Below are 22482 nucleotides of genomic sequence, written 5' to 3'. Positions count from 1 at the left end.
AGTCCCATTTCAGTGGATAGTTACATCAAGTCTTTCTCCCTCTCCCATATGTTCCTTTGAAGTGTGATTGCATACATTGAATGGAAGACACCAACTGGAGATGACCTTGTACCACGTGAACTATGTGGGCAGTGCTTTTCTAGAAATACTTCCTCTGTTTTATGTGTTGCTTCGGAAAATAGCAGTGGAAAAAAATACTGAAAGAGGAGTGGAAGACCAGTAGGTTTTGTGGATGTTTGGTTGTAAATTATATAGTAGCTTGCCTTTTCTCAATTACATAGGATGACTCCTACACAGAGCTTACTACTGAAACGAGTGTTGGGTGGAACACTTGCTCCCAGATGTTTTTCACACTGTTTGCTCTCCTTTGTCCCCTGTAGGTATGGAGAGTGCAATCACACTGTGGCAGTTCCTTTTGCAGTTGCTGCTAGACCAGAAACATGAGCACCTGATTTGCTGGACGTCTAATGATGGCGAATTCAAGCTACTCAAGGCAGAAGAAGTGGCTAAGCTGTGGGGACTCAGAAAAAACAAAACTAATATGAATTATGACAAGCTGAGCCGAGCGCTCAGATACTATTATGACAAGGTAAATTTTGTTATTCTAATGCAAACTAAGAAAATTGAAACACTACCAGTTAATATTTCTTCTCTCAGTGGAAGCTATTCAGAAGTTCCTCTAACTAGTCTTTACAACAGACAACAGTATTGAATGTGATCACAGTGGAGATAAGAGGCTAAAAGATGCACAGGAAAACACTGTACATCCTGTTTCCTGAGGAGGGGAGTTTTGACCTGGGTTTACACTTACTGATGCTTTTATGTGTTTATGCCTTTGGCTGCCTAATATTTTCTGTAGCTTTTGACAACAATAAAATAACTGTTGATAACGGAGAACTGCTTGATTATTAGAGCCTGCATAAGATCTTCTGGAATGGTAGAAAGCAGGAATTCTGCAATGCAGCAGGCAAAATGGCAGCTTTACTAGCAAGTATTGCCTGAGTCAGAAACAAGGAAAAAACCAAATGACCCAACAGCATAGAGGGCGGGGTTGCATTTTCATGGGACACATTTTTTGGACCACAGAACCTGCTGACCAGTGCTTTAGCTAGTCTTGCCTGAGCTTTTTGGTATATTTTTACTGCAGTTGTATTAGCTGGAAATACAATGCTGAAACACTTCTACAGTTGTGACAGTGCAGTATTTCCTCAGCAGGATCTCACTGTAACTATTCCTCTGCTAATGCTCGGTGTTTCTAAGAGTTTGCAAATTTTCTGCTATATCACTTTAGGACAAAATCTGACTTAGCTTCAACACTAGTCTAAATTACATGTTTCTGTCATTTAATTAGCAGCAATATATATGAAAGAGCACTAATATGATGTCTTACTGGATGAAGGTGCAGAATTAGAGTAGCAAGCAGGGAAAGGTGGCTGGTGAGATGGTGGGTGTCAGAGCAGTGATATGTTTGGGTTTGTTTCTCAAGGTAGCATTCTCATCCTGAGCTCATCTCAGCTGAAGACTCTACTTGCTGTAGAATGTTAAATTTACTCTCACTTCAGAACTTACCTTCCGGGTATCTCAAAATAGTGAAACGTGCTTTGATATGGGTTTCTTCATCCAATTTTTCTCCCTTACTAGATCTAATGGATTTTGGCCCTCCTCCACAGATACATCTGTTGGAGTTTGATAGAACTAATAAGACCTTAACTAACTGGCAAGCTGTGGGGTTTTTGTACGCTCTTGGAAGCTGGTTACAGGTAGATAGATAGGCATGCACTTAGTGCAGAGCTGTTAGCCATTGGCACTCCATTTTCTACTTCTTTATTTAAAACTGTAATCTGAAATAATAACATATGAACATAGTAATCTGGAATTAGTTAGATTGTTCTATTTGCTTCTGAATATCAGACATCATGAGCATGCCCACAATTTAGAAGAGGTCAATAGAGGTTGCTGGTAGCTAGCACCTCTGAAAATAAAATTTCTGCAGTATAGCGGGGTTCATAAGATCACTGTCACTCTCCTTCACTTTGACATTTAGTCCTTGGTCTTATTCTTGAGCATGAAGCAAGGTGACAACAGTACAACAGAGAATGTAAAAATGAGAACAGGGAGTAGCCAGAATATGTATTAGATTGCTGTAACAGATATTGAAAGGAAATATCTCAGATATGTCAAGATACTAGAAGGAAAAAATTATAGAACACAGGTACACAAATCTGGTAGAACACAAATCTTGCATAGAAAGACTTTTACAGATTTTGTATACTAAAAAGGAAAACTTCATAGCCATGCTTAGTGGTCTGTTCTCATCTTGATTTTCAGAAAAGGCGGTGATATGAGATTATGCAGTGAGTAACACCAGTGTTCAGCACAGTTATGGCATGCTTGCTGCCTGCACAAGGCAGAGGAAACTAGATATTGTTTCTGGACTGAGCTCAGAGTACTGTTGTCATGCATTATTTGTAGTGCACTAATTCTTGAAGGGCACAGTTGGGCTGGGTGTTATGCAGTCAAACACAGCAACCAAAATCATGTTGACTGCAAATTAACTATGAACAATTTGATGATCAGACTTTTCATTACTCACAAGGACTCCTTTTTTAGTTTCAGATTTAGAGCTGTTAGTGTTTTGTCCACTAGAAGTCAGATTTTCCCACTTAACGTGTTTCAAAGGTGGCCTGACTGAGGAGGCACAAAAGGATTCAGTGAGGACAAGTGCAGTGGCTGTTCTGAGCAGTTGCTATGATGAATTCTCCTTCACTAAGTGCTAAAAAGGCTTCTGCTCAGCATGGGGAAGCTCACTTCATTATATTACTCCAACCCCTCTGATTATAAACTTGACTGGGATCAATGGAGACAGAGTGCCTGCTGGTGCATGAACAGCATAGCCAGGCAGAGCCCAAATACACAGTTACTGACTGAACAGACATCACTTTAAAACAAAGGACCAGATATTTGTAGCACTTGTCCTTTGAGATCTCTCTGATCTCTTTGAATTAATGGAATATAATGGCTCCTTACTTGAGATTCCCTTGCTTCTTTTAAGCTTTATCTTTTTTCTTAACCCCTCTTCTGTTTTCAGTTCCCCCCTCCCAGCACACATGTACCTTTGTTATCTGTTTTGTCTCTGCTCATGCAGCATCTGCCAGAGTGGCTGTACAGTTTCTTCATCAGGGCTCTGGCTGAGGCAATTACTTGCTGTTCCTACAGCTGCTTTCTTGGATTGTGCACTCTCTTCTGTCTGACAGTTTTATCTAAGTGTGGCACAAGGATTTTGGCCATTTTTCCAGAAGTTCTGCAGCCCAGTGGAGGTCATAGCTCTGGATGTGTTGTGATCAGGGTTTGAACCCCAAACCAAACCTATGGCTATTGCTTTTCAAACTGAAGGAGTAACTCCTTTAGTAGAAAACAATGGGGGCTTCTCACTCTCTGTGTGGATATAGTGTGTTGTGTCCTTTAGGTTCCCAGACAGTAGAAAAAGGTGGATTACTCGGAGAGTGCCAAGGGACAGGGCAACTTCTGTGGGTTTTGAAGTGTGAGAGATACTGGCATAAGATAGTAATGAATCCTGGTAGACTGGCAGCAAGCGAGTGCTCAGCAGTGGGTTCAGTCCTAAACACTTCCTCTGCCTTCAGTTCAGTCTACACTGCATAGCACAGAAGGGAAGAAGTTGTGAAGGGAAGGAAAGGCTCCTTGACATTCTTTTTTCCCCTCTGCAACAAAAGCGGAAGGGCTGATGAGATGAAAGAGCCTCTCAGACTTCCGTGCTCTTCTCCCCAGGACCATTCACCAATTTGTGGGATAACCAAGAGCAGTCTAGACTCTGAGGTAGCTTTAAGGAGCCTTCTGAGATCCTTGTTTCCTTTTTAGCTGTTGGCAGTGATGTATATGTTGGCAGCTGGATGTGCTGGGGCAAATGGTTTGCACACTGAGCAAATGGGATAAACATTGTGTTGCAGACAAGGGAGTGGCAGCAGGAAAGACAAGAGGCAGAACTCGGGACAAGACTCGGTTTGCCTTGTGGAATTATCGACAGGGACTTCTCTACCTATAACCCAAGTGATCTGGCAGCATGTGAGTTTGAGACAAAGGGCAGTGATTTTTTAGAAATGATGGACACAAGCTGTCCATCCAAGGCACGTGGGCTGGACCTTTCCTTCTTGACTGCCCTCTGCTCCTACTGCATACAGCTGACACTGAGCTAATGCTTCATGGTCTGTCTTTGGAATTATTCACCATGGAGAAATAAAAACTGATCACTGGATAAATGGGGGTTTATGAGCTCTTCATTTTGCTTGGGGGGAACACTGGCTTGTTAAAATTCATCATCTGATTCATCTGAACTTAAAAGTAAATTAATTCCAGTACTGGATAAAAATAACACAATTGGGACAAGTTCCTTAGCCTGGCTTTGAAAACAAGCATGACATGCTGTTGAGGCTGGTGGCTAGATTTATGGTAAATTCAAATAAAAAGCACCCCAGGAAATGTAGAGTATGGCATGTCTTGATTGTAATTTGCTACCGTGATTATGGTTGTTAAAGGTTTGTAGATAATCTGAAGATTCCATTTCCTGTTTCATTTGTTACCCAAATTCTGCCCCCCCCCCATTTCTGTTTAATGCATTTCCCCTGTTGCTTCAACAGAACAGCAGAACAGATGACAGATAGTGCTGGCCTCCTGCACTCTACCTACAGCTTGTGCCCATCATGTCACACACTTGTGCTGCTTCGAAATCCCTTTTGATGCTTTCAGGGAACAAAACCTTTCGATGCCATTCCCACACAGAGCACTTTAGTTTGATATGTAGAGTAAAATACTTTTATAAATAGGGTTAGTAAATTTCTTTTTGTTCAAGTTGCCCAGTTACTTTGTTTTTCTGATAGCTATAATGGCAGATATCTTTTGGAAGTCTCTAAGGGCTTCAGGGCTAATAAAAGTCCCCATGAATATTTCAAGATGAGAATACAAGAGGGAACCTAGTGAGTTTTTCCCATGAGGGTTTTTTATTGAGGGAAGGAAGGCAAATCCAGGAAATTACATGCAGATACCAACTTTAATAGGATGTAGCAGTTATGGAAGTCAAGCCCTCAGAAGTTAGGAAATACAAGAATCACAGTTCCCTGGGTAACCTTAATGTTTGCATGAGTTATGCTGCATCTTTAATTACACAGCCACATACTGTTGTGATGAGCAGCTATTCAATAATTTTGCATCCTCTCTGAACAGTATGTGGCCTCAGGCTTTACTCAGTGAGTGCTATTCAGTCTGTTTCAGTTTTAGTTTCAGTTAATGGCTGCCCACTTGTTTAGATGGATTGGCAGTATGATGTGTTGTATATAAATAATATGGCTGCTTCATGATGGTGCAGGGAACAGAGCTGCTCGGGTGCCCTCAAGATTTAGGGGTGTCCAGCACATTCGCTCCCCTCCTATAACAGGTCAAACCCAGTATCCTGGTTACTAGTTCCTATTTTTAATGCTCAAGTGTGTGTGGCAGCATGGAAGACTTGTTTTGGGAAGAGGGTCCTTTTCTTGTCTGCTTACAGAACTTTAGGATATAAAGTGATAATGGAAACTATTATTTTGCTTTTGGCAAGGTTTTCTTTTAGGATAACGCAGGGGAAATAGAATCCTGCAAAGAAACAATAGCAGTGTGATGGTGCTAGAGTGCTGGCTATTCCTTTTGTAGTGGCACAAGTCAGAGGTGTTACGAGGAAATACTTGAAGGAGCATTAGAAGATACCTTTGTGGAAAACTGGAAGGAGCTTCTTTTGAGAGTGATGTGTGGAAGTCAAGAAAGTGCTTGACTGAAATGGCATAAAAGTGGTTATATTGTGCTGTCCATATGGAGAGATGAGAGTAAAGAATTTGATACTCAGTAAGAGGAGAAAAACCAAGAACACTTGCCTTGAAAAGAGTCATAAAATTGTTCATGTTTGATGTGAGAGGAAAGGGATGTCCAGTGAACTGCAGTAGAGAGAGCAGAGACCCTGGCCAAAAGTGCCAGCCAGAGAAATGGCCTTTGTCTTCTAGATGGAAGTGGGTGTTAGCAGAATCTGCCTGCCTGCACATGCTGATATGGGCACACCCCCACCTTTCAGAACAAACCATGCAGCTACAGGTACCTCCTGCCAGCTTACGTACTTCCGACACTGGAGTTTGAGCAGCCCTCTCTCTGGGTAGGGATCCCAATAGCTGGAAGCAGCCTGGACAGAGTCCTGTGAGGAATTTGTAACCTAAGTGTCCCTACACATGTTGCATCCCTCGGTACCCTTGGAGCTAGGGAACTTGCAACACATCCAAGTGGGAGTTATGAGCAGCAGCTACAGCTGTGGTCTTTCTTCTTTCCTGAGCAGGGATGTTTAGTACTCACAAGTTCATCCTGCTCCGCCATAAATTTTGAGATTTCCGGCACCCTGATTATATGTCACCTCCTTAGGAGGAGAGAAAAGTCCCAATCTGGTCTTCCTGCTCCTGAGACCCCTCATTAGTCTGAACTTCAACTAGAAGGTGGATCCCATTTCTCAGCTCATTTTCCTGAGTGGCTCCTGCCAGCAAACTTGCTAGCTAAGAGCTTTGAGCCAAGGCCCTAACATCCTTCAGTCACACTGGTAGTATAGTTACACCTTTGCTCTAAATGGCTCAAACAGGGAATAGGAGTCAGAGCTGATGAAAATAAAACACAAACACATGATAGGTTTCAGGAGGGCTTCCAAAAGTAGTAGTGCATATGCATAGCTGACACAAATACCCCCACAGTATAGCCTGGTTTAAGCTGCAGGGTGAACCAGGCCACCAAGCCTTTGGCATCCAGCTCAGCCAGCTGTTCTGTGGAGGACAGGGAGAGACCTATTTGTTCAGGTGGTGATTCAGAGCTCTTGGGTGAGGCTGTCTTTGGAGGGGCTCATGAAGCAAGTGCCTGAAATGCTGGGGTGTGAATAAGCCTGAGCTCCCTAACACGGCTGATGCACTGGAGCAAACATCAGGCAGGGCTCTACCCAGCTTTCAAAGCACTTTTCAATGGGGTGGCATGGTCATGTTTCCTGTAGTCACTGTTTTGCAGACTGGGGACAGAGGAGAGGAAGTGTAAAGAACAGTCAAGAAGTCAACAGAAGAGGGGTATTCCCCGCTCCCTGCCCTCTCTCTGAGTGTCCAAGAGCACTGTCTCTTGGTAAGATTTTTTTTTAAGCTGATGGACTGGAGCCCCTGCTCCTGGCGTGGTTGCCCATTTCTCCTCCCCAGCTGCACAGCCCCAACCTTCCCCAGCTCCCAGCAGCCCTGGTCAGCAGCCACTAGCACTCATTGCAAGCCTGCTCATGAGGGAATTTACCTAGAAAATTCAAACAACAAAAAAAGGGGCTAAGTGTGCACATATATTGACTCTCCTGCTACCAAGCAAGTGGTCTAGTCTTCCTGCAAATGCAGTCCTTAATATAAGGAAGCATTCTTTGCCCTTTCAAACTGAGGGAGGAAAACCCCTTCTTGTCATGGTGCCTGTCACTGTCTTTTGAGGTTTGAACCATCACAGTTCAGAATGATTCTGACATCACTGAGGTGATGGTAGAAATAAGCTGCTTTTTACCTTCACTTCAATTATTTGTCAAAAAAATATAAGAAAGTCAGTGGCATTTCAGAGGCACTTCATTAATTTGTGTCCTTATTTTCTCTTGCACACTGATGGAGATTTCCGCAGGCTACACATTTAAGAGAAGCCTGCAAAGTGCTTGAGGGATCTGCACTTGAATCCTTTTCATCTCCAGCCATCGTTAAGTGGGTCTTTGCTGCAGGCTGGTGGAGTCAGAGGAGAGACACTGCAACCTTCTTAAAATATAACTACATTTAATAATAACAAAGGAAGTATAAACTCACCAGCCTGTTCAGTTGCTTTTTATAGCAATGTTCCCCCATTTCAAGCCTGCATCAGTGAAACAGTGCCATCCTTAAATACATTTATTCTTTTTCTGCTGGGAGTCACATTTTCCAAAGGAGGATCTCAGTTGCCAGTGCTTGATGTAACAGTAACTCAAAGCTGCCAGGAGCAGAGGGGAGGTATTATTTTGAATTAAAATAATATATATTAGAAAAACAAAACAAAAATCCAGTTGGGGTGTGTCCTTTCATATGCGAGTAGTTTGGAGGTTTTGCCTTTTTGAAAAAGAATGCAATACTGAGAGTGCACAGAATGTGCACCCATCCAATGTTTCACCTAATTAGCAGGAAAAAAAATCTAGGCCAAGCCCAAAGCCATGGGAAGTGAAGCTCGTGCAGACTGAGATCCTGTGGGCTAACTATTTGTCCTGAACCTTTGAAGGGGAAAAAAAAGGCATTGCAGCATCTGTCAGGTGGGTAGATACGTGTACAATTAAGCATGGAAGAGGGCAGCCTTGTGCCTTTAGTCTGAGTTTGCTGAATTTAATTCTCCTCCTTGCTACAGATCCCTGTTATTAACTTGCGAAACAACTTTTTCCATTTGTGCCACAGCTCCTGACCTGTGATGCAAAGCCACATCTCAGGGCTCTTTGTAGGATTAGTTTTGTATTCAAGAAGGTGCCCTGAATGAAATGCCAGGACAGTCAGGACAGATGAATTACAAAGTGCAGTAGCTCAGCTGAAAGACAGAAGAGGTTCTGATACCCAAGTGCAGAGTCTTCTTTCACAAAATCAGCCTTGCTTTTGTGACAAAACAAGGTGTAGTGCAGGCACTACAAGCACCTAGCACTATGTACTGTCCATATATAAAAAGGGATGATGTTTGTATTCCTTTTTTTTCACTCTTTTTTATTTTTTTGAAAGGGTTTTTCAGAGGTGACTCATAGACAAACTCTCCACCAGGGGCTTTGAGAAGAGAGAAATTAGCATGGAAATCTCAGGACATATTGCTTCTTGTGTTCTGCAGCACTTGGCTTAGGGTGGTAAATGAAGTGTTCCAGTCCCTTTCCTAGGCCCAGCCTGGTGCCATAAAGTGCCTCTGTGGAGGAGCTCACATATCCTTGGCGATAGCAAGCATTGTGTTAGAGCAGGCAGCATACCTGGGTTTGCAGGAGGAGAGCTAGGACTGGAAATAAGATCTCAAAGGGAATCAGTTATTTACATAAAGGGGACGCTTACAGAAAAAGAAATAGTTGTAGAAACCTTTGAGAGGTTTGGGATTTTTTCAATCATTAATTTCAATAGTCAGTTTAGACTGATGAAAACCTTCTGCCTGCACCAGTGAGCATCGCGAGCCTAATGCAAGCCTGGAGATAGTGCTGGGGATACAGCAGGATGCCAACACTTTTCCAGCCCATGCAAGCGCTTGCATTTTTCACAGACCATTGAAAGAAGGTCAGTCACTGTCAGTTTAGTTCAATCCTTCTGCATGGTGTAAGGAAGAGAGGGTAAATGACTGGAGCCAGGAGGCTTGAGGTGGTTTTGTCCCTTATGGACATTCCAGGAGTACTTCATACTCGGGGTGGTTGGTGTCAGTTTTGGGAAGCATAAGTGAAGGAGTCCGCCTTTGCTGTGGAATGCAAATGGTGGTATAGCTCAAGTCTGCAAGGCAGCAGAAATGCTTTTACTGGAAAGAAAATATTCCCAAGCTACTTCAGAGGAAGCAGAAGTAAAACAGACCACCAGCAGGTTTTTATCACCTAGTGATGGAGATTTTGTTGGACACATGAGGAGCAGGGGAGTGGACTCCCTGGCAGAGCAGAGGTATTGGAATGAGCCAAAGGTGATCAGCATTAAGAGTCCCAAGGAATGACCTGCTTAACTTGATGAGGGAGCAGTGCCCCCGTACCCTTGTGTTTGCTACACTGAGTGCCTCTGACATGCTGATATTTCTAGCATCTTCTTTTGTATTTGCAGAACATCATCAAGAAAGTGATCGGACAAAAATTTGTATACAAGTTTGTCTCCTTTCCTGAGATTTTAAAAATGGATCCACATGCTGTGGAGATCAGCAGAGAGAGCCTTTTGCTGCAGGACAGCGACTGTAATATGCCTTCTGAGAGCAGGGATCAGCACAAGCACAGCTTGTCAGCACTGAAAAGCACAAGCCGTAATGAATATATCCACTCTGGCCTGTACTCCTCTTTCACTATCAACTCTCTGCAGAACCAGCCAGACCCTTACAAGCCAATCAAAACAGAAAAACTGGAGGAGAAGTCAGAAGGAAACATACCAGTCGAAGAAGTTCGGACTGTTATCAGATTTGTGACAAACAAAACAGACAAACAAGTTACGAGGCCTGTGGTGTCATTACCTTCTACTTCTGAAACAGCAGCTGCCTCTGCTTTCCTCAGCTCTTCAGTATCAGCTAAAATATCTTCCTTAATGCTACCCAACAGTGCCAGCATTTCATCTCCATCATCATCTTCCTCCAGGTCACCTTCTCTGTCTCCCACCTCACCCCTCCCTACAGAACACAGGAGCTTCTTCCTTGAGTCCAGTTGCCACGACTCAGATTCCCTTGAGCCTCTGAACCTCTCCTCAGGCTCCAAGGCAAAATCTTCATCTCTTCCCCCAAAGGCTAAAAAACCCAAAGGCTTGGAAATTTCTGCCCCACCTATGGTTCTCTCCAGCACCGACATTGGTTCCATCGCCCTCAACAGCCCTGCGCTTCCTTCGGGATCCCTGACTCCAGCTTTCTTCACTGCACAGGTATTACCTGCTTGTCTCCAGGCATTCACTCCAAGTAGCCAAGAGTGTTAGCTCTATTGGCCTGTCATCATCTGATGGGAAAAAAAAACATGTGGGAAAGAGTGAAACACAGCAGTGGTCTGAACAAGGGGTGGAAAGTAGGTTCCTCCTGGGGTTTGTTCCTACATGAGTGTGGGAAAAGCCATCACAGTTGACAGACTGCCTGAAGGGCTAAGGAGATAGGGAGCCGTTAGTGAATTGTTTATCAGTTCAAACCAGCCTCCAGGTCTACAAAACAAACAGGAAAAAGCCACAAAGAAAACCACAGGGGTTTTGTAGATCACAACTTAACGTGCATTATGGGATGCTTGGTTAGATTCCTCTGCTAGATGTTGTATCTAATTCAAACGGTGTGACCTTTTCGTTAATTTTTGAATATGGAGCAAATGAAGTGGTTTCTAAGACAGGCTCTGAAGCCAGTTTCGATTTATAAAGTTCTGCAGATCCACAGAGTACTTGCCAGAGCTGCTTTTCAGCACAGACCTACTAAATAACCAGAAGATTATTTTGTTCTTTTTAATCACTTATTTGTGGTAATGTCAAGAGTGAGTTCTCATTTTCATGCCAGTCTATGAAAAAAAATCTAGGAGTTCAGAGCAGAAGAGGAAAATCACATAGATATGACTCAGTGCATTCATTGGTGAGTTGAGTTTTGTCTTACAGTAACCACTGCAAAATTAGACAAAAATTTCAAGAGTAAAATTATCCCAATTGAGGAACACCCCTTAAGATCCCCAGCCCTGAAATAACGATGCAAATACTAGCATTGAATGTAACAAACCAAACGGCAAATAAATAAATACAAAGGTGTGTTACAAGCCATCACTCACTTCAGGCTGTCTAGGAGACATATTGTATGCAGAATCCCATTACCTCATTACCCAACACCTCTTGGGGGTGTTGGAGATGTTTGGTGCAGGCACAAAGGCCTGGCAGAAGCGAGAGCGTCAGCAAGTACTCTCAGCCAGCACACACTTGCTCTTATTTTCAGCTGGCTGCAGAGCAAGTTTGTGCAGTTCAGGCTCACCTGTAAACCACCAAGATACAAAGTTGTGTCACCAAGAAAGGCTGTCACCTGTAATTTTTGACATCATAAAGCCTTTAAGTGAAGTTACGTTTGGCAGGAAGAACAGAAGTGTGGCAAACCAAAACTGAGGTGCATTGACAAACTCATATAACCTCTAACTGTGGTATAACCACAGTATTTTGCCTGTAGGGAGAAAAATCTGACAAATCATATCAGGTGCCAACCAGACACAATGACAGCATGAATTATTACAAACCCACTTTAATCTACTGTTGCCCCAAAACACAGTATGAACAGAGATTTATTTCCTAATTTTGTAATTATATCTTTAAACATTCAATTTCCCCATTCATCTATAAACTAGTGTACTTACTGCCCTGAAAGATGTAGAAGGGAATTAGGATTGTGGTGCTCCTTCAGCGGGATGGCTGCTTAGGCCATGATGACTGTAACACCATGATGCAAGATAACTAAAGGATAATTTAGACTGGATCTGCTGTTCATCCCATTATCCAAGGAAGAACATGCATCATATCTCAAACATTCTCTGGTTTATCAGATCCTAGTAGGATACACTTGCTGCCATGGGGCAAGTGCAGAACAGGATGTCTGCTCCAATAGTAATGTAGGTTCAGAGAAGGTCCTGTGGCCTGAGAGGGTATTTCAGAACAGAAAAATAGGTTTGAGGGTGTCAGAGCATACAGTACCTTACTTTGGTAGAGAAATGTTAGCTTTCCATTTGGTTAGCTTCAAAGAGAGATACTTAGGTTTTGTTCAGCACTTGCTTCTTTTGCAGATTACTTATACTTGTTACTTTTGTTGTCTCTCCCTTGGCCAATGTGGATATATAATTTTGACTCACACTCTTTCTTCAGGCCTCTGCTCTAGCATTTGTAACATTTACAACATGCCATTTCCTTAGGGACAAAGTAGTGTGCCTGCAGCCAGCTCCGTTTTGTATCCACAGACACCACCCAGGCTCCAGCACATGCCTAATGATCTGGGAAGTAATGTATGTGTGACAGCACTTGTCTGTTATCTAACAGCTAAAAGTGACAAGATTGTATTTACACACATTGTTTGTCAGAAGTCAGGAGCCATGAGCATTGTCACTTAACATAATCCTCTCTGTGCAATGAATTATTTCTATTTAAACTGTTCCTATACTTAGGTTATAATGACGTTTTTAAGTAGGAACTTCCCAATGGGTTCCACATCTACTACCAAATGTACAGCTGCATGAGGGTAGAAAATGAAGTGACACATCAATTTCCACATGTAATTTAGGGATAGCCTGTCCTGTGGTGTTGTTTACACTTATGTTTCCTCTGGTGGTTTTGATGATTGGCTGATGGTGATACTGAGAACAAGCCTGGAAGGCTCTGTGCTCTTTTTGCATTAAATATTAAACGGCAGAACTTGCAGACACTAGTGCTCTGCTCATCAGAGGACATGAGCTTTTGCTTAGCACTGCTGGTAGGCACGTTAGCATGCTTCCAGAGATGAACGAGGGCAACTAAGTTTCAAATCTCTCTATCTGAAGACCTTCTCTGGCTGTTTCTAGGTAGGAATAAACACCTCCAACTTTTCCTCATTTTCAAAAGACCCTCTCAAGAACAGCATTTTCAGTTCTGGTTATCTGCAGTTTCTTAGAGCAAAAGTAAAGAACTGAGGCTGCTCACTGGAGCTCTTGGTACTGTGTCCTTAGTTGAATGTTGATGGGTTTTGCTGCTTACATCTCTGGTTTTAAGGTTAGTAGGCTCTTCTGTAAGTAGATCTGAGTATTTATCCTGACCTAATTCAGTGTGTTGTCAGTCCCATAAATCTCCATCAATAGCCGCCTGCCAATGGAGCAGCAGCCTGTAATACAGCACAGGAAAGGGGCTCTTGCTGGTGCTGCTGATTTCCTGCCCCATGAAAGCACCATGGTCATGGGAAGAGAACGACTGTAAGGGGGCTGTTCACAGGTGCCTGCTTGTCAAGGTTGTTTTTTCAGCTATCTTGACAAGAGCTGTCACTTGGTGAGATCAAGACGGAAGTCTTCTCCTTTCCAGGCCTCCACCACTCTTTGCCCCTTTTTTTGTCATGCAAATATATCTCTCAACCCTGACTTCACTGGTACTTCTGTGACCACTACACCTGCTGATTTACTGCATCAATACCTTTTGCTTTCCCAGTGATACCACAGGTTTATTACTCCTTGGCACATAACTGTGGTTTCTTCCATGGGATTTGGTGTTTCTGATCCACCTTCTTCAGCATAAGGAAGGTGGCAGTGTCCTTTCCCTGCAGACATTTCTCCACAAACCCCGTTTCTTCTGAGATTCCTCTGAGAAACCATCCCTTTGTATTAAACTGCCTTTCAGACACCTGAATCACTGTGAGGGCTTTAATGTTTGCTGTTCCTTGTCTATCCCTTCTGCTAGTGTTAAACTAATTGTTTGACCCTGTTGTGAATTCCAGTGCAAACACGTCACAGCAGGTCTGTATTCCCGTGTGTTTGCACAGAGCCTCAAACACCACAGCTGATCTCTCAGGTGCTGCTATGCAAATAATGTGTCATATTTGAAATTCCACGTGACCTGTGGTGCTGCCTGTGTGAGCCTGCTCACTGCAGAATCCTGGTAACGGGGTGTGATGGTCCGTGGTGTCAGCAGCTGTTACGTGTGACCCCAGTTGCAATTGCCACATGTGGGAATTTATATTTCTGTCCTGGTGGGAAGCTAGCAGGTACCAGAATGCATGGTGTGCTGGTTACTATGGGAAATACTCCTTATCTTCTATCTCTCTGTACATATTTTAAGTCTGGAAAAATGGGTGTCCCAGTTCAGCAGAGCACTGAGGCACTTATCCTACACAGCAAAGCACATGCTTATTTGCTAAGTGTGTACTCAAATCCATTAAGTGCTTTGGTAAATAGGACTGATTTTGATAATTAGCATCAAGATTACTGGTGAGATTAACTCATTACACCAAATACTTTTTCAAAACTGTCACATCACTTCCATGTTCTATTTTGGAATGATAGAAGTTACTCTGTATACAGAATAATTTGAGTGATTCTTCATTTCAATCAAGATTTGCATGTGCTTTAACTCTACCTCCCCTCCAATTGTGCTTAGAAATGCTGAATGCATTCCCAGCAATTCTTAGGCACCATGGCACTGGAATGAGACACCTCCGAGTTGGGAAAAGCTTTGCATTCTTAGTTCTTGCCGTTTTGAGTCTTTTCAAACAATCAGCTGTGCTCTCTGCCATCCCTCTGGGCACCCAGCCCGTACACTTGCCCCTCCCTGTGTCAGCTTGGGCACTGCCAGTTTCTTGAATCCTTTTCCATTAGGACGAGGCACCATCAGGGGAGTAAACTTCAAAGGCTGGCAGTGACTCTTTTGGCTCCACACATGATTGCATTTATACTTGAAAAGCTGCAGTCAGGTCAAGCAATTGCTGCCCTTCAAAAGGTAAAGACTGAATCTGAAAAAGCCTAGGCAGGGTTGGCAGGCATTGGGGCACACATGGCATTATTCTACACAGCTGCATGAGTGTGGTTCACATAAACAATAACTGCTTCTCCTTAAGCAAACAGAAATGAAATCAATTTGCATATGAAGGATTATTACATGTGCGGGTATCCAGTATTGACGAGACAGGACGCAGGGCTGGATGGGCAGCTGCTGCTGACCATGCTGTATGTGGGAATTAACTGGGAAACAGAGCCGGTAGGTGATGTGTAAGACTGTAGTGGTGGTGACTGCTGGATGGAGCTGTAACTCCTGAGCCATGTGTCATGGGGTCTTTTTTTGTCTTGCAGACCCCCAATGGATTATTGCTGACCCCCAGCCCGCTGCTGTCTAGCATTCATTTCTGGAGCAGCCTCAGTCCTGTTGCTCCTCTGAGTCCTGCCAGGCTGCAGGGACCAAACACTCTCTTCCAGGTAGGTCTTTCCAATGCACAGGTTTCATTGCTAAAGGTGCAAATGTGGAAGAGACATCAGGGGAACATCTCCTCACACCAGTCTGGAGCTTTTCAAATAGATTAAGAAAATACAGGAGTTAACAGGCGCTTTCTTATAGAGAGGCCTGCCTACTTACCTGTACCTTCTTTAAATCCTTGGTGGCACAGTCAGAACCTACAGGGCAGTGTCCACTGCAGCAAGCACACACATGCTGTGTGAGGGAAACAGAAATAAATGCTGGACCCCAGTAAGAGAAGGTAACTGAGCTCTCAGAGCTTCTGGAAGAGAGTGAAAAACGGTCAGGGACCAGCCAGGAGAGGGGTGGAACACAGCTCTGGGAAAACCAAGAGCAGTTTGGGTCTCACACAGTAAGGTGGGTGTAGGTTTATCCTCTTGTCTTAATTGCTACTTCTCACTCTAGAAAGACATATTTGTATTTACAGTAAGGGTACTCTGAACCTGAAGGCTCCATTTCCAGTTCCCCTGCAAATTATCCATGTGTCCTCAACCAAGGACATACTGCTGAGCATGACCTTTCTGTAACAGCAGAAAAGCAGCTTTGTGTCCACTCTCTCAGGGGGTGTTGGCAGAGTAAACATCTCAAAAGTTATTGAGTAAACCATGATGGCCACAGCACTCAGCTGCAGCATCTGCTTGAGGCTTAGGAAGAAGATGGTGGGGATGATAGTAGCAGTTCCAGTTGTAGCTGCTGCAAAACAGCCGATTCATTAAGTCAGAAGAAATTATGCTGTTCTGCTGATTGGCAAGAAGCACAGGAACCTAGTGGCCATCTGTGCAGCTGAAGAATGCAGGGTCACCCCTGGAATCAACACCTCGACTGCTGGGGAGGGCCAGCACTTACAAAGGAGGAAGATACTGCTAGACAGGGGCCCTGTGTTAGTCTCTGAACCTTCAGGGAAACTGACTGCCTGAATCCAAGCCTGGGCTTCAGCTCAAGTGCTCTGCTCAGGTACAGTCTGCACTGGGGGAGTAAGCCTTTCTGCCTCCAGTGGGACAGCTGCACATGGAGCTCAGGGCTCCTTATTTGTGTTTCAGATAAGCTCAATAATTTGTATTGGACCCTAGTTTTGCACACGTGGTTAAATCAACCAGACAGTTCATCTGAGAGAAGTGCCTGCGCCAAGGCCTGGAATGAGCTTGGACAACTATGGATACACACTGGCCATCTCCTGTGGGAACTGAAAGTCAGGAGTGGCCTTGGCTTTCCCTTCTGAGAGACCCCAAGGGCCTTACAAACGATGTTTGATTCAGTCAAAGGCCACAATGACAAGCTGTAGAGCACAAAGATTTATTTAACAGCAAATTGGAAATGAAAACCACAGCCTGAAGCCCAGCCAACCCCACTGAGAACTGGTGGGTCAGCAGTGTGGGTGTCAAGGCAGAGCTCTCCTCAGACTCCTTGCAAAGCCAGCCCACCCCCCATGCAACTAGGCAGGGAAGAGCTTGTAATCAACATCTGTGTTTTAATGAATCTTGGCAGAAGTCAGGGAAACATTTCCTGAAATTTGGTTTGGTTAAAAGAGAGGCATCAGGCAGTCCTGGCCACACCAGGAGCATGGTGCCAGCCCCTCTGCAGCACACGCTGCTGAGCCTGTGCTGCTCTGCCTGATTTTCAACAGAATGGTGGAAGACAGGTATCATTAACTGACATCTTAGTGGAAGAGTAAACTTGTTATGAGCAGATTATGTGCATGTATAGGGAGTGATTACAGCAGAGTTGGCTGTTGAAGGACTGATCTTCTAAGAGGTAAAAATACACCAGATGCTTGAAGCTGAGAGCTCTCTCGAGCTCATAGAGCTGGGCCTTGAGGCCAGATCAGTATTTACCACTGGGATAATTCTCGCCTCATGCTGCAGCAAGTTTATTCCACCTACTTGCTTTACTTTTTCTCAGGTCAGATGTTAAGAACTAGTCAATAAATATGACTATAGGCAAGTTACAGTCAGGATGCTGTCATGAACTGGGAATATACAGCTTCTGTATTGAATAAGTATTTTTTTGCATGGTATTTCAGAAGTAGCAGATTAATATAAATAATTTGTTCTGCTTCACTTGCTGAATGATTTGGTGTAGCTGTAGTTTCTTAGTGAATACAGAGAGAAATTGTAATTACTTGACAGTAATTTTCCCCATGCTTTGTATTCCCAATTTTACTTTTTCTGCCCTAAATTTACATCTCGACTTTCACTTTTGCAAAGGTCTTTCCTGCATAGTGTTAAAGAAGAGCAGACAAAAAGGATGTATTGTAATTAATAGGCTGTAGGCTGAAAAACATTTTTGGAAACAGAATGGATGGCAAAGATTCCTCTACAGTGTTCACTTTCCCAGGGCAATGATAAATGTATTATGTGAATTTTTATATAAAATATAGCCAATAATAGGTTTCTATATCCCCATATATTTACAAATTATTCATGTTTTGTCCTCTATTTTGCATTCCTAATGGCTGATGCAGGCATTTGGGATATATATCTTACTGTATTGACATCACAAGCCCTGAAACCATCTGGACCCAGTTGCTAATGCTAAATCCATGTGCTTCTGGGCTGAATGCTTTGAGATAGAGTAATTTTTACCTTTTGGCCTCTTACAGTTTCCAACTCTGCTAAATGGTCACATACCAGTGCCACTCCCCAGTCTGGACAGAGCCTCTTCACCAGTACTGCTTTCTCCAAACGCTCAGAAATCCTGATGATGCCTCATCACACCAACGATGTACTGGTGGATTTAACACTTCATTCCTATGGGCTAGTTTTTCCTGTGTTATGAGAAGGACATTGTGAAACCCTTTATTACTTCGGTTTGCACTTTTCATTACATGGATAATCTACTTTTATTATGTTAGCATTTTTCAACAGTGTTTATATATAAAAGTATATATAAATCTGTTATGCATTAAATGAATTATAATTTTTTTATATCATAGCTCTCAAGTGTTGAACACTTCTGTTGTTGAAGTACTTTTCTTAATGTTTTGCAACAAGGTATCTAATAGGGATGTGAAGCTTCTTTTTAATCCCTTTTCCTGCATATTATGCATTGTGCTTGTGTAAACTATAACCGGCTGTGCCTTCTTTTGCATAAAGTCATGTAAATGATTTATATATTTTCTAGTATTAAGATAAAAAGTTGAAAGAAAAAAAACTAGTATTGAACAGCCCTATGATAGTATTTCAGTATTTTCTCCACGGATAGGCCATATGATGCAGTGTATTAATGTAACTTTGTATTAAGTGCTTTCAAATTGTATAAAAATAGCCTTATAATTTTTGTTTGCTGAAGAAATGAAAAACGTAATCCATGTTACAGTCAGGAGATGTAGTTAGGAGTAACAAAGCCACATTTATGCCCAGGTTCTTCTGGCGAGTTGCAACAGGGAAGAACTGGGCTGTGTATGTTCGAGACATTTCCAGCATTTGAGAATACTTCTGTAGAAAAGGAGACATTGCTCAAAATTTATTTGGCCTATACTTCTTATGTACTGTCAACAGTACAGCTGGAAAGACTGCAGGTAACCTCTATCCTCCTAGGGAATGAGGATCATTCCTGATAGAGAATTTCCAGGTGCTTTGTTCAGCCATGCCAAGTGCCTTCTACTACTTACCTGGAAAGATTATTGTAGCTACTCAAGCTCAGAAGGTCACATTTCCCCTTCCCCCAAAGCTGGAAAAGTTACAGGTCTGTAAATTAATGCCTGTTGCTTGCAAAGAGGCAGAGACTGTACATGTGGGATGTTTATGTATAAACAGCTGAATTCTGGATGAAAAAACAGCACTGTGTTACTATATATTTGTAACTTGAACTTTCTGGGTATGTTCTCTGCCTTGAGGTGATGGCTTAGTCATCTAAATGTCAGGTTAGGATTAGGCCAGACTCCCTGGCACCACAGATTCTAATCTTGGCAGGGCTGATGCAAATCTTCATTTTTCTGAGGTGGCTAAATTGGGTTGAATGCAGCTTTACCTTGTAGGTTTTTCAGATGAGACCTTCAAAAACCAAACCAAAATCAGAATCCTGTTTGCGACAGGTCATTAGAGCCTCTACTTTGCTTTCTGGCCAAAAGACCGTTCTTTTTGAAATGTATGCAGTGAGTTGTCTGCTGATTTTCTGCTTGGATGCATTTCAGTGATGATGTGTGTAGTTAATTGTAAAGTGCTTTTGGATCCTTCAACCTGAAAGGTGCTAAATAAACATTTTATTAATGCAGTTCTGATGTTGAAAAGCCATTTTTGGGGCAGAGGTGGTCTGACAAAAGACAGCAAGAATTTTCCTCAGGCGCCTGGATTGCAGAATCAAAAATGACTCCTCAGTTCCACTTGCAGTAATTAACAAGATAAAAACTTGCTGTATCTCTAAGAAGTACCAGCTGATAAACAGAGCAATTAGATGCAAGACATGAGGAGAACGGATGAAATGCTTGGGAAGTCATTTGCTCCATTCAGCAAATGGTGCAGTTTTAAGAGCTCCAAGCTGCACCACCCCACTGGGTCAAAACCAGAAGATGAACTGACACTAAATTTATGAGTGAGGGCAAATTTCATACAAAGGGAAATCAGAATAGGTTGGAAGAAAGGGCAGAATGTAACTGATGGGATTGACTAGGCTAGTGGAGATAAATCACAAGGGCTCACAGATCAAACATTTCTCTTCCAATTCATTCCTCCCAGGTACATGGAATATTTTTCAATAATTAAGCTACAGGGAGGCAAATATTTCACACTCTAGAGCCAACTCGTGCCTCATTTTTAAAGAAGCATACATACCTACTTATATCTATAAGGCATGAGCAGCAAATAGTTCCACCTTGTACCAGTCAGTACAGCCAACGGGAGAACACAGCATAGGGATGGAGTGTTTCTCACTGTGAGTTCAAAAAGCGAAGGCAGATACTCCTGAAAACTTAAATATTGAATATCACACTGCAAAAAACCCAGATAAACATGAGAGAGAGTAGGGAGTATGTGACAGAGAAGAGATTCTTAAAAGAAAAATCCTTCAGATTCTCATGATTTTATTTCTTCCAAAGTTTTACTATTAAGAAGGCAGATTCTTTTCTTTTCAAAACTCTCAACACACCTACATCTTCCCTCCTACCCTCCTGCCTCTTGAGTGATTGTGGATTTCTTTTAAATATAAGAGGAAACAGCTGTTCTGGGAAAAAAAATCCTATTTCAACAAATTATTTTAAAGGATCTGGGAGAATCCAGTAAAACTTAATGGAAGACACACAGCAACTGGGTAACAGCGCTGTCTTCTTCTCTATTCTTTGAGAGAATAAAAATAGCAAAAGAACACACCTTTTGCTAATTGACTTTTCAATTAAAAAAACAGGTTATCAAAATGAAATCTGCCTTCTAAACTGGTCAATAATGTGGAATAAAAATTTTTCCCATTGGGAAGAATTTATACAAATGAAGTCCAGCCTCTCAAGTCTAACACTTACATAAAACACTAGATGGTTATGCCCTATGCTTTGAAGAAAAACTCTCTTGCTAATCTTGTACCGAATTTTATTAACAGCTATCTTTTTAACTGTAGAGAAAAATCAAATAAATGTTTTTAAAATAAATACTCTGAAAGTGTCAGTATTTCCAGTGGCACGGAGAGCTCCAAGCCAGCAATCCTGGGGAATAAACCATAAGTTATTCTCTCTTCAGTATTCTAGTAGTAATAGCAATTTGATCACAATTGAGGGATTTATTTTAAGATTTACACTTTATTCAAGCTTCAGCAATACACAAAATCTTTCCAGTATTATATAGGCTTGGATGCACGATTAGGCTGGTTTTGGCTTACCTGTACAGAAAGGCCAAGTATCCACCAGTAGGGTCACAGCTTCAGAGCAGCTTTGTCGAGAGACTGTGCACACCTTCTGCTCTGGCACCAGTAAGTGGCTTCAGTTCTAAAGAAAACTTTCAAGGTGGGGAAAACAGTGATGGGTGATAACAAACTATAGAAAAAGATTTGACACACATCGATGATGTCAACAAAGAACAATTTGTTTTGTCTGAATAAAACTAGCCTTATCAGACAGGCACTTGCCTATTTGGAAATACCTACCAAAGAAGTAAATAACTGTCAACAAGATGACTGTTTAAAGGGGAGATGGTCCTTTAAAACAGACTATAGTATGTAACGGAACAAGTCTCTGCATTAAGAGGCTGTGTGATCTTGTGCCTACAGGAAGAATCTTCAGAAGCCATCATGACATCCAAACAAATTTAGAAAAGGCACAGTAAGTACACGTAGTCTTTTATGTAAGGGCATCACTGTTCACTTCTGATCTTGTGACTGTCTGTATATCCTGTAGGACAAACACACACAGGTCCCTCAGATCCCTACAGAGTCATCACAAAACTACAACTTTTGAAATCCCTTTTAGCCCCAAACTGTAACTGCTCTTACCAATTAATGTGTGAGTGCTCTGCCTACACAAGATGGAGTGCAAACTTACTTCTTGAGGGCAAAGAGATTGACAGCACTAGCGAGGAGCAGTATAAATTTATTTAAATGAAAAAAGGAGAATGAACCTCAAGCAAGGACTCTGGAACAATCAGCATCATGGCCCGCCTTGGGTGAGTGGTGGTATTTGTAGAAAAGCATCCTAGAATAGAGGGTGTTAGGATATATTGATGGCTTTTTGTGAAAGCTTCCCATCAGCTCATATTCACTCCATGAGATGCATGAATGAATAAATGTAACCTTAATTATTCCTAACATGGCTCCAGGCCAGCTCCCTCCTCCTGCAAATTAAGTAAAAGGATGGGGAAGAAAGGAAAAAACAGTCTTT

General features: G+C 42.4%; 1 protein-coding gene across 1 annotated transcript in view; it reads left to right on the top strand.

Moving 5' to 3' along the window:
- ELK3 (ELK3, ETS transcription factor) overlaps positions 1-19898 on the top strand; it is a 37946-nt gene extending 18048 nt beyond the window's left edge. The window contains exons 2-5 of the mRNA XM_027665562.1: positions 381-589; positions 9855-10649; positions 15527-15649; positions 18286-19898. Coding sequence (XP_027521363.1) covers positions 383-589; positions 9855-10649; positions 15527-15649; positions 18286-18384 — 1224 coding nt within the window. The 5' untranslated portion in view covers positions 381-382 and the 3' untranslated portion in view covers positions 18385-19898. The remainder of the gene's footprint in view (positions 1-380; positions 590-9854; positions 10650-15526; positions 15650-18285) is intronic.
- The last annotated feature ends 2584 nt before the right edge of the window (positions 19899-22482 follow it).

Source organism: Corapipo altera, unplaced genomic scaffold (genome assembly GCF_003945725.1).
Source record: "Corapipo altera isolate COAL_440 unplaced genomic scaffold, ASM394572v1 1, whole genome shotgun sequence".
Classification (NCBI taxonomy): Eukaryota; Metazoa; Chordata; class Aves; order Passeriformes; family Pipridae; genus Corapipo; species Corapipo altera.
This window is presented reverse-complemented; position numbering and strand designations above follow the sequence as displayed.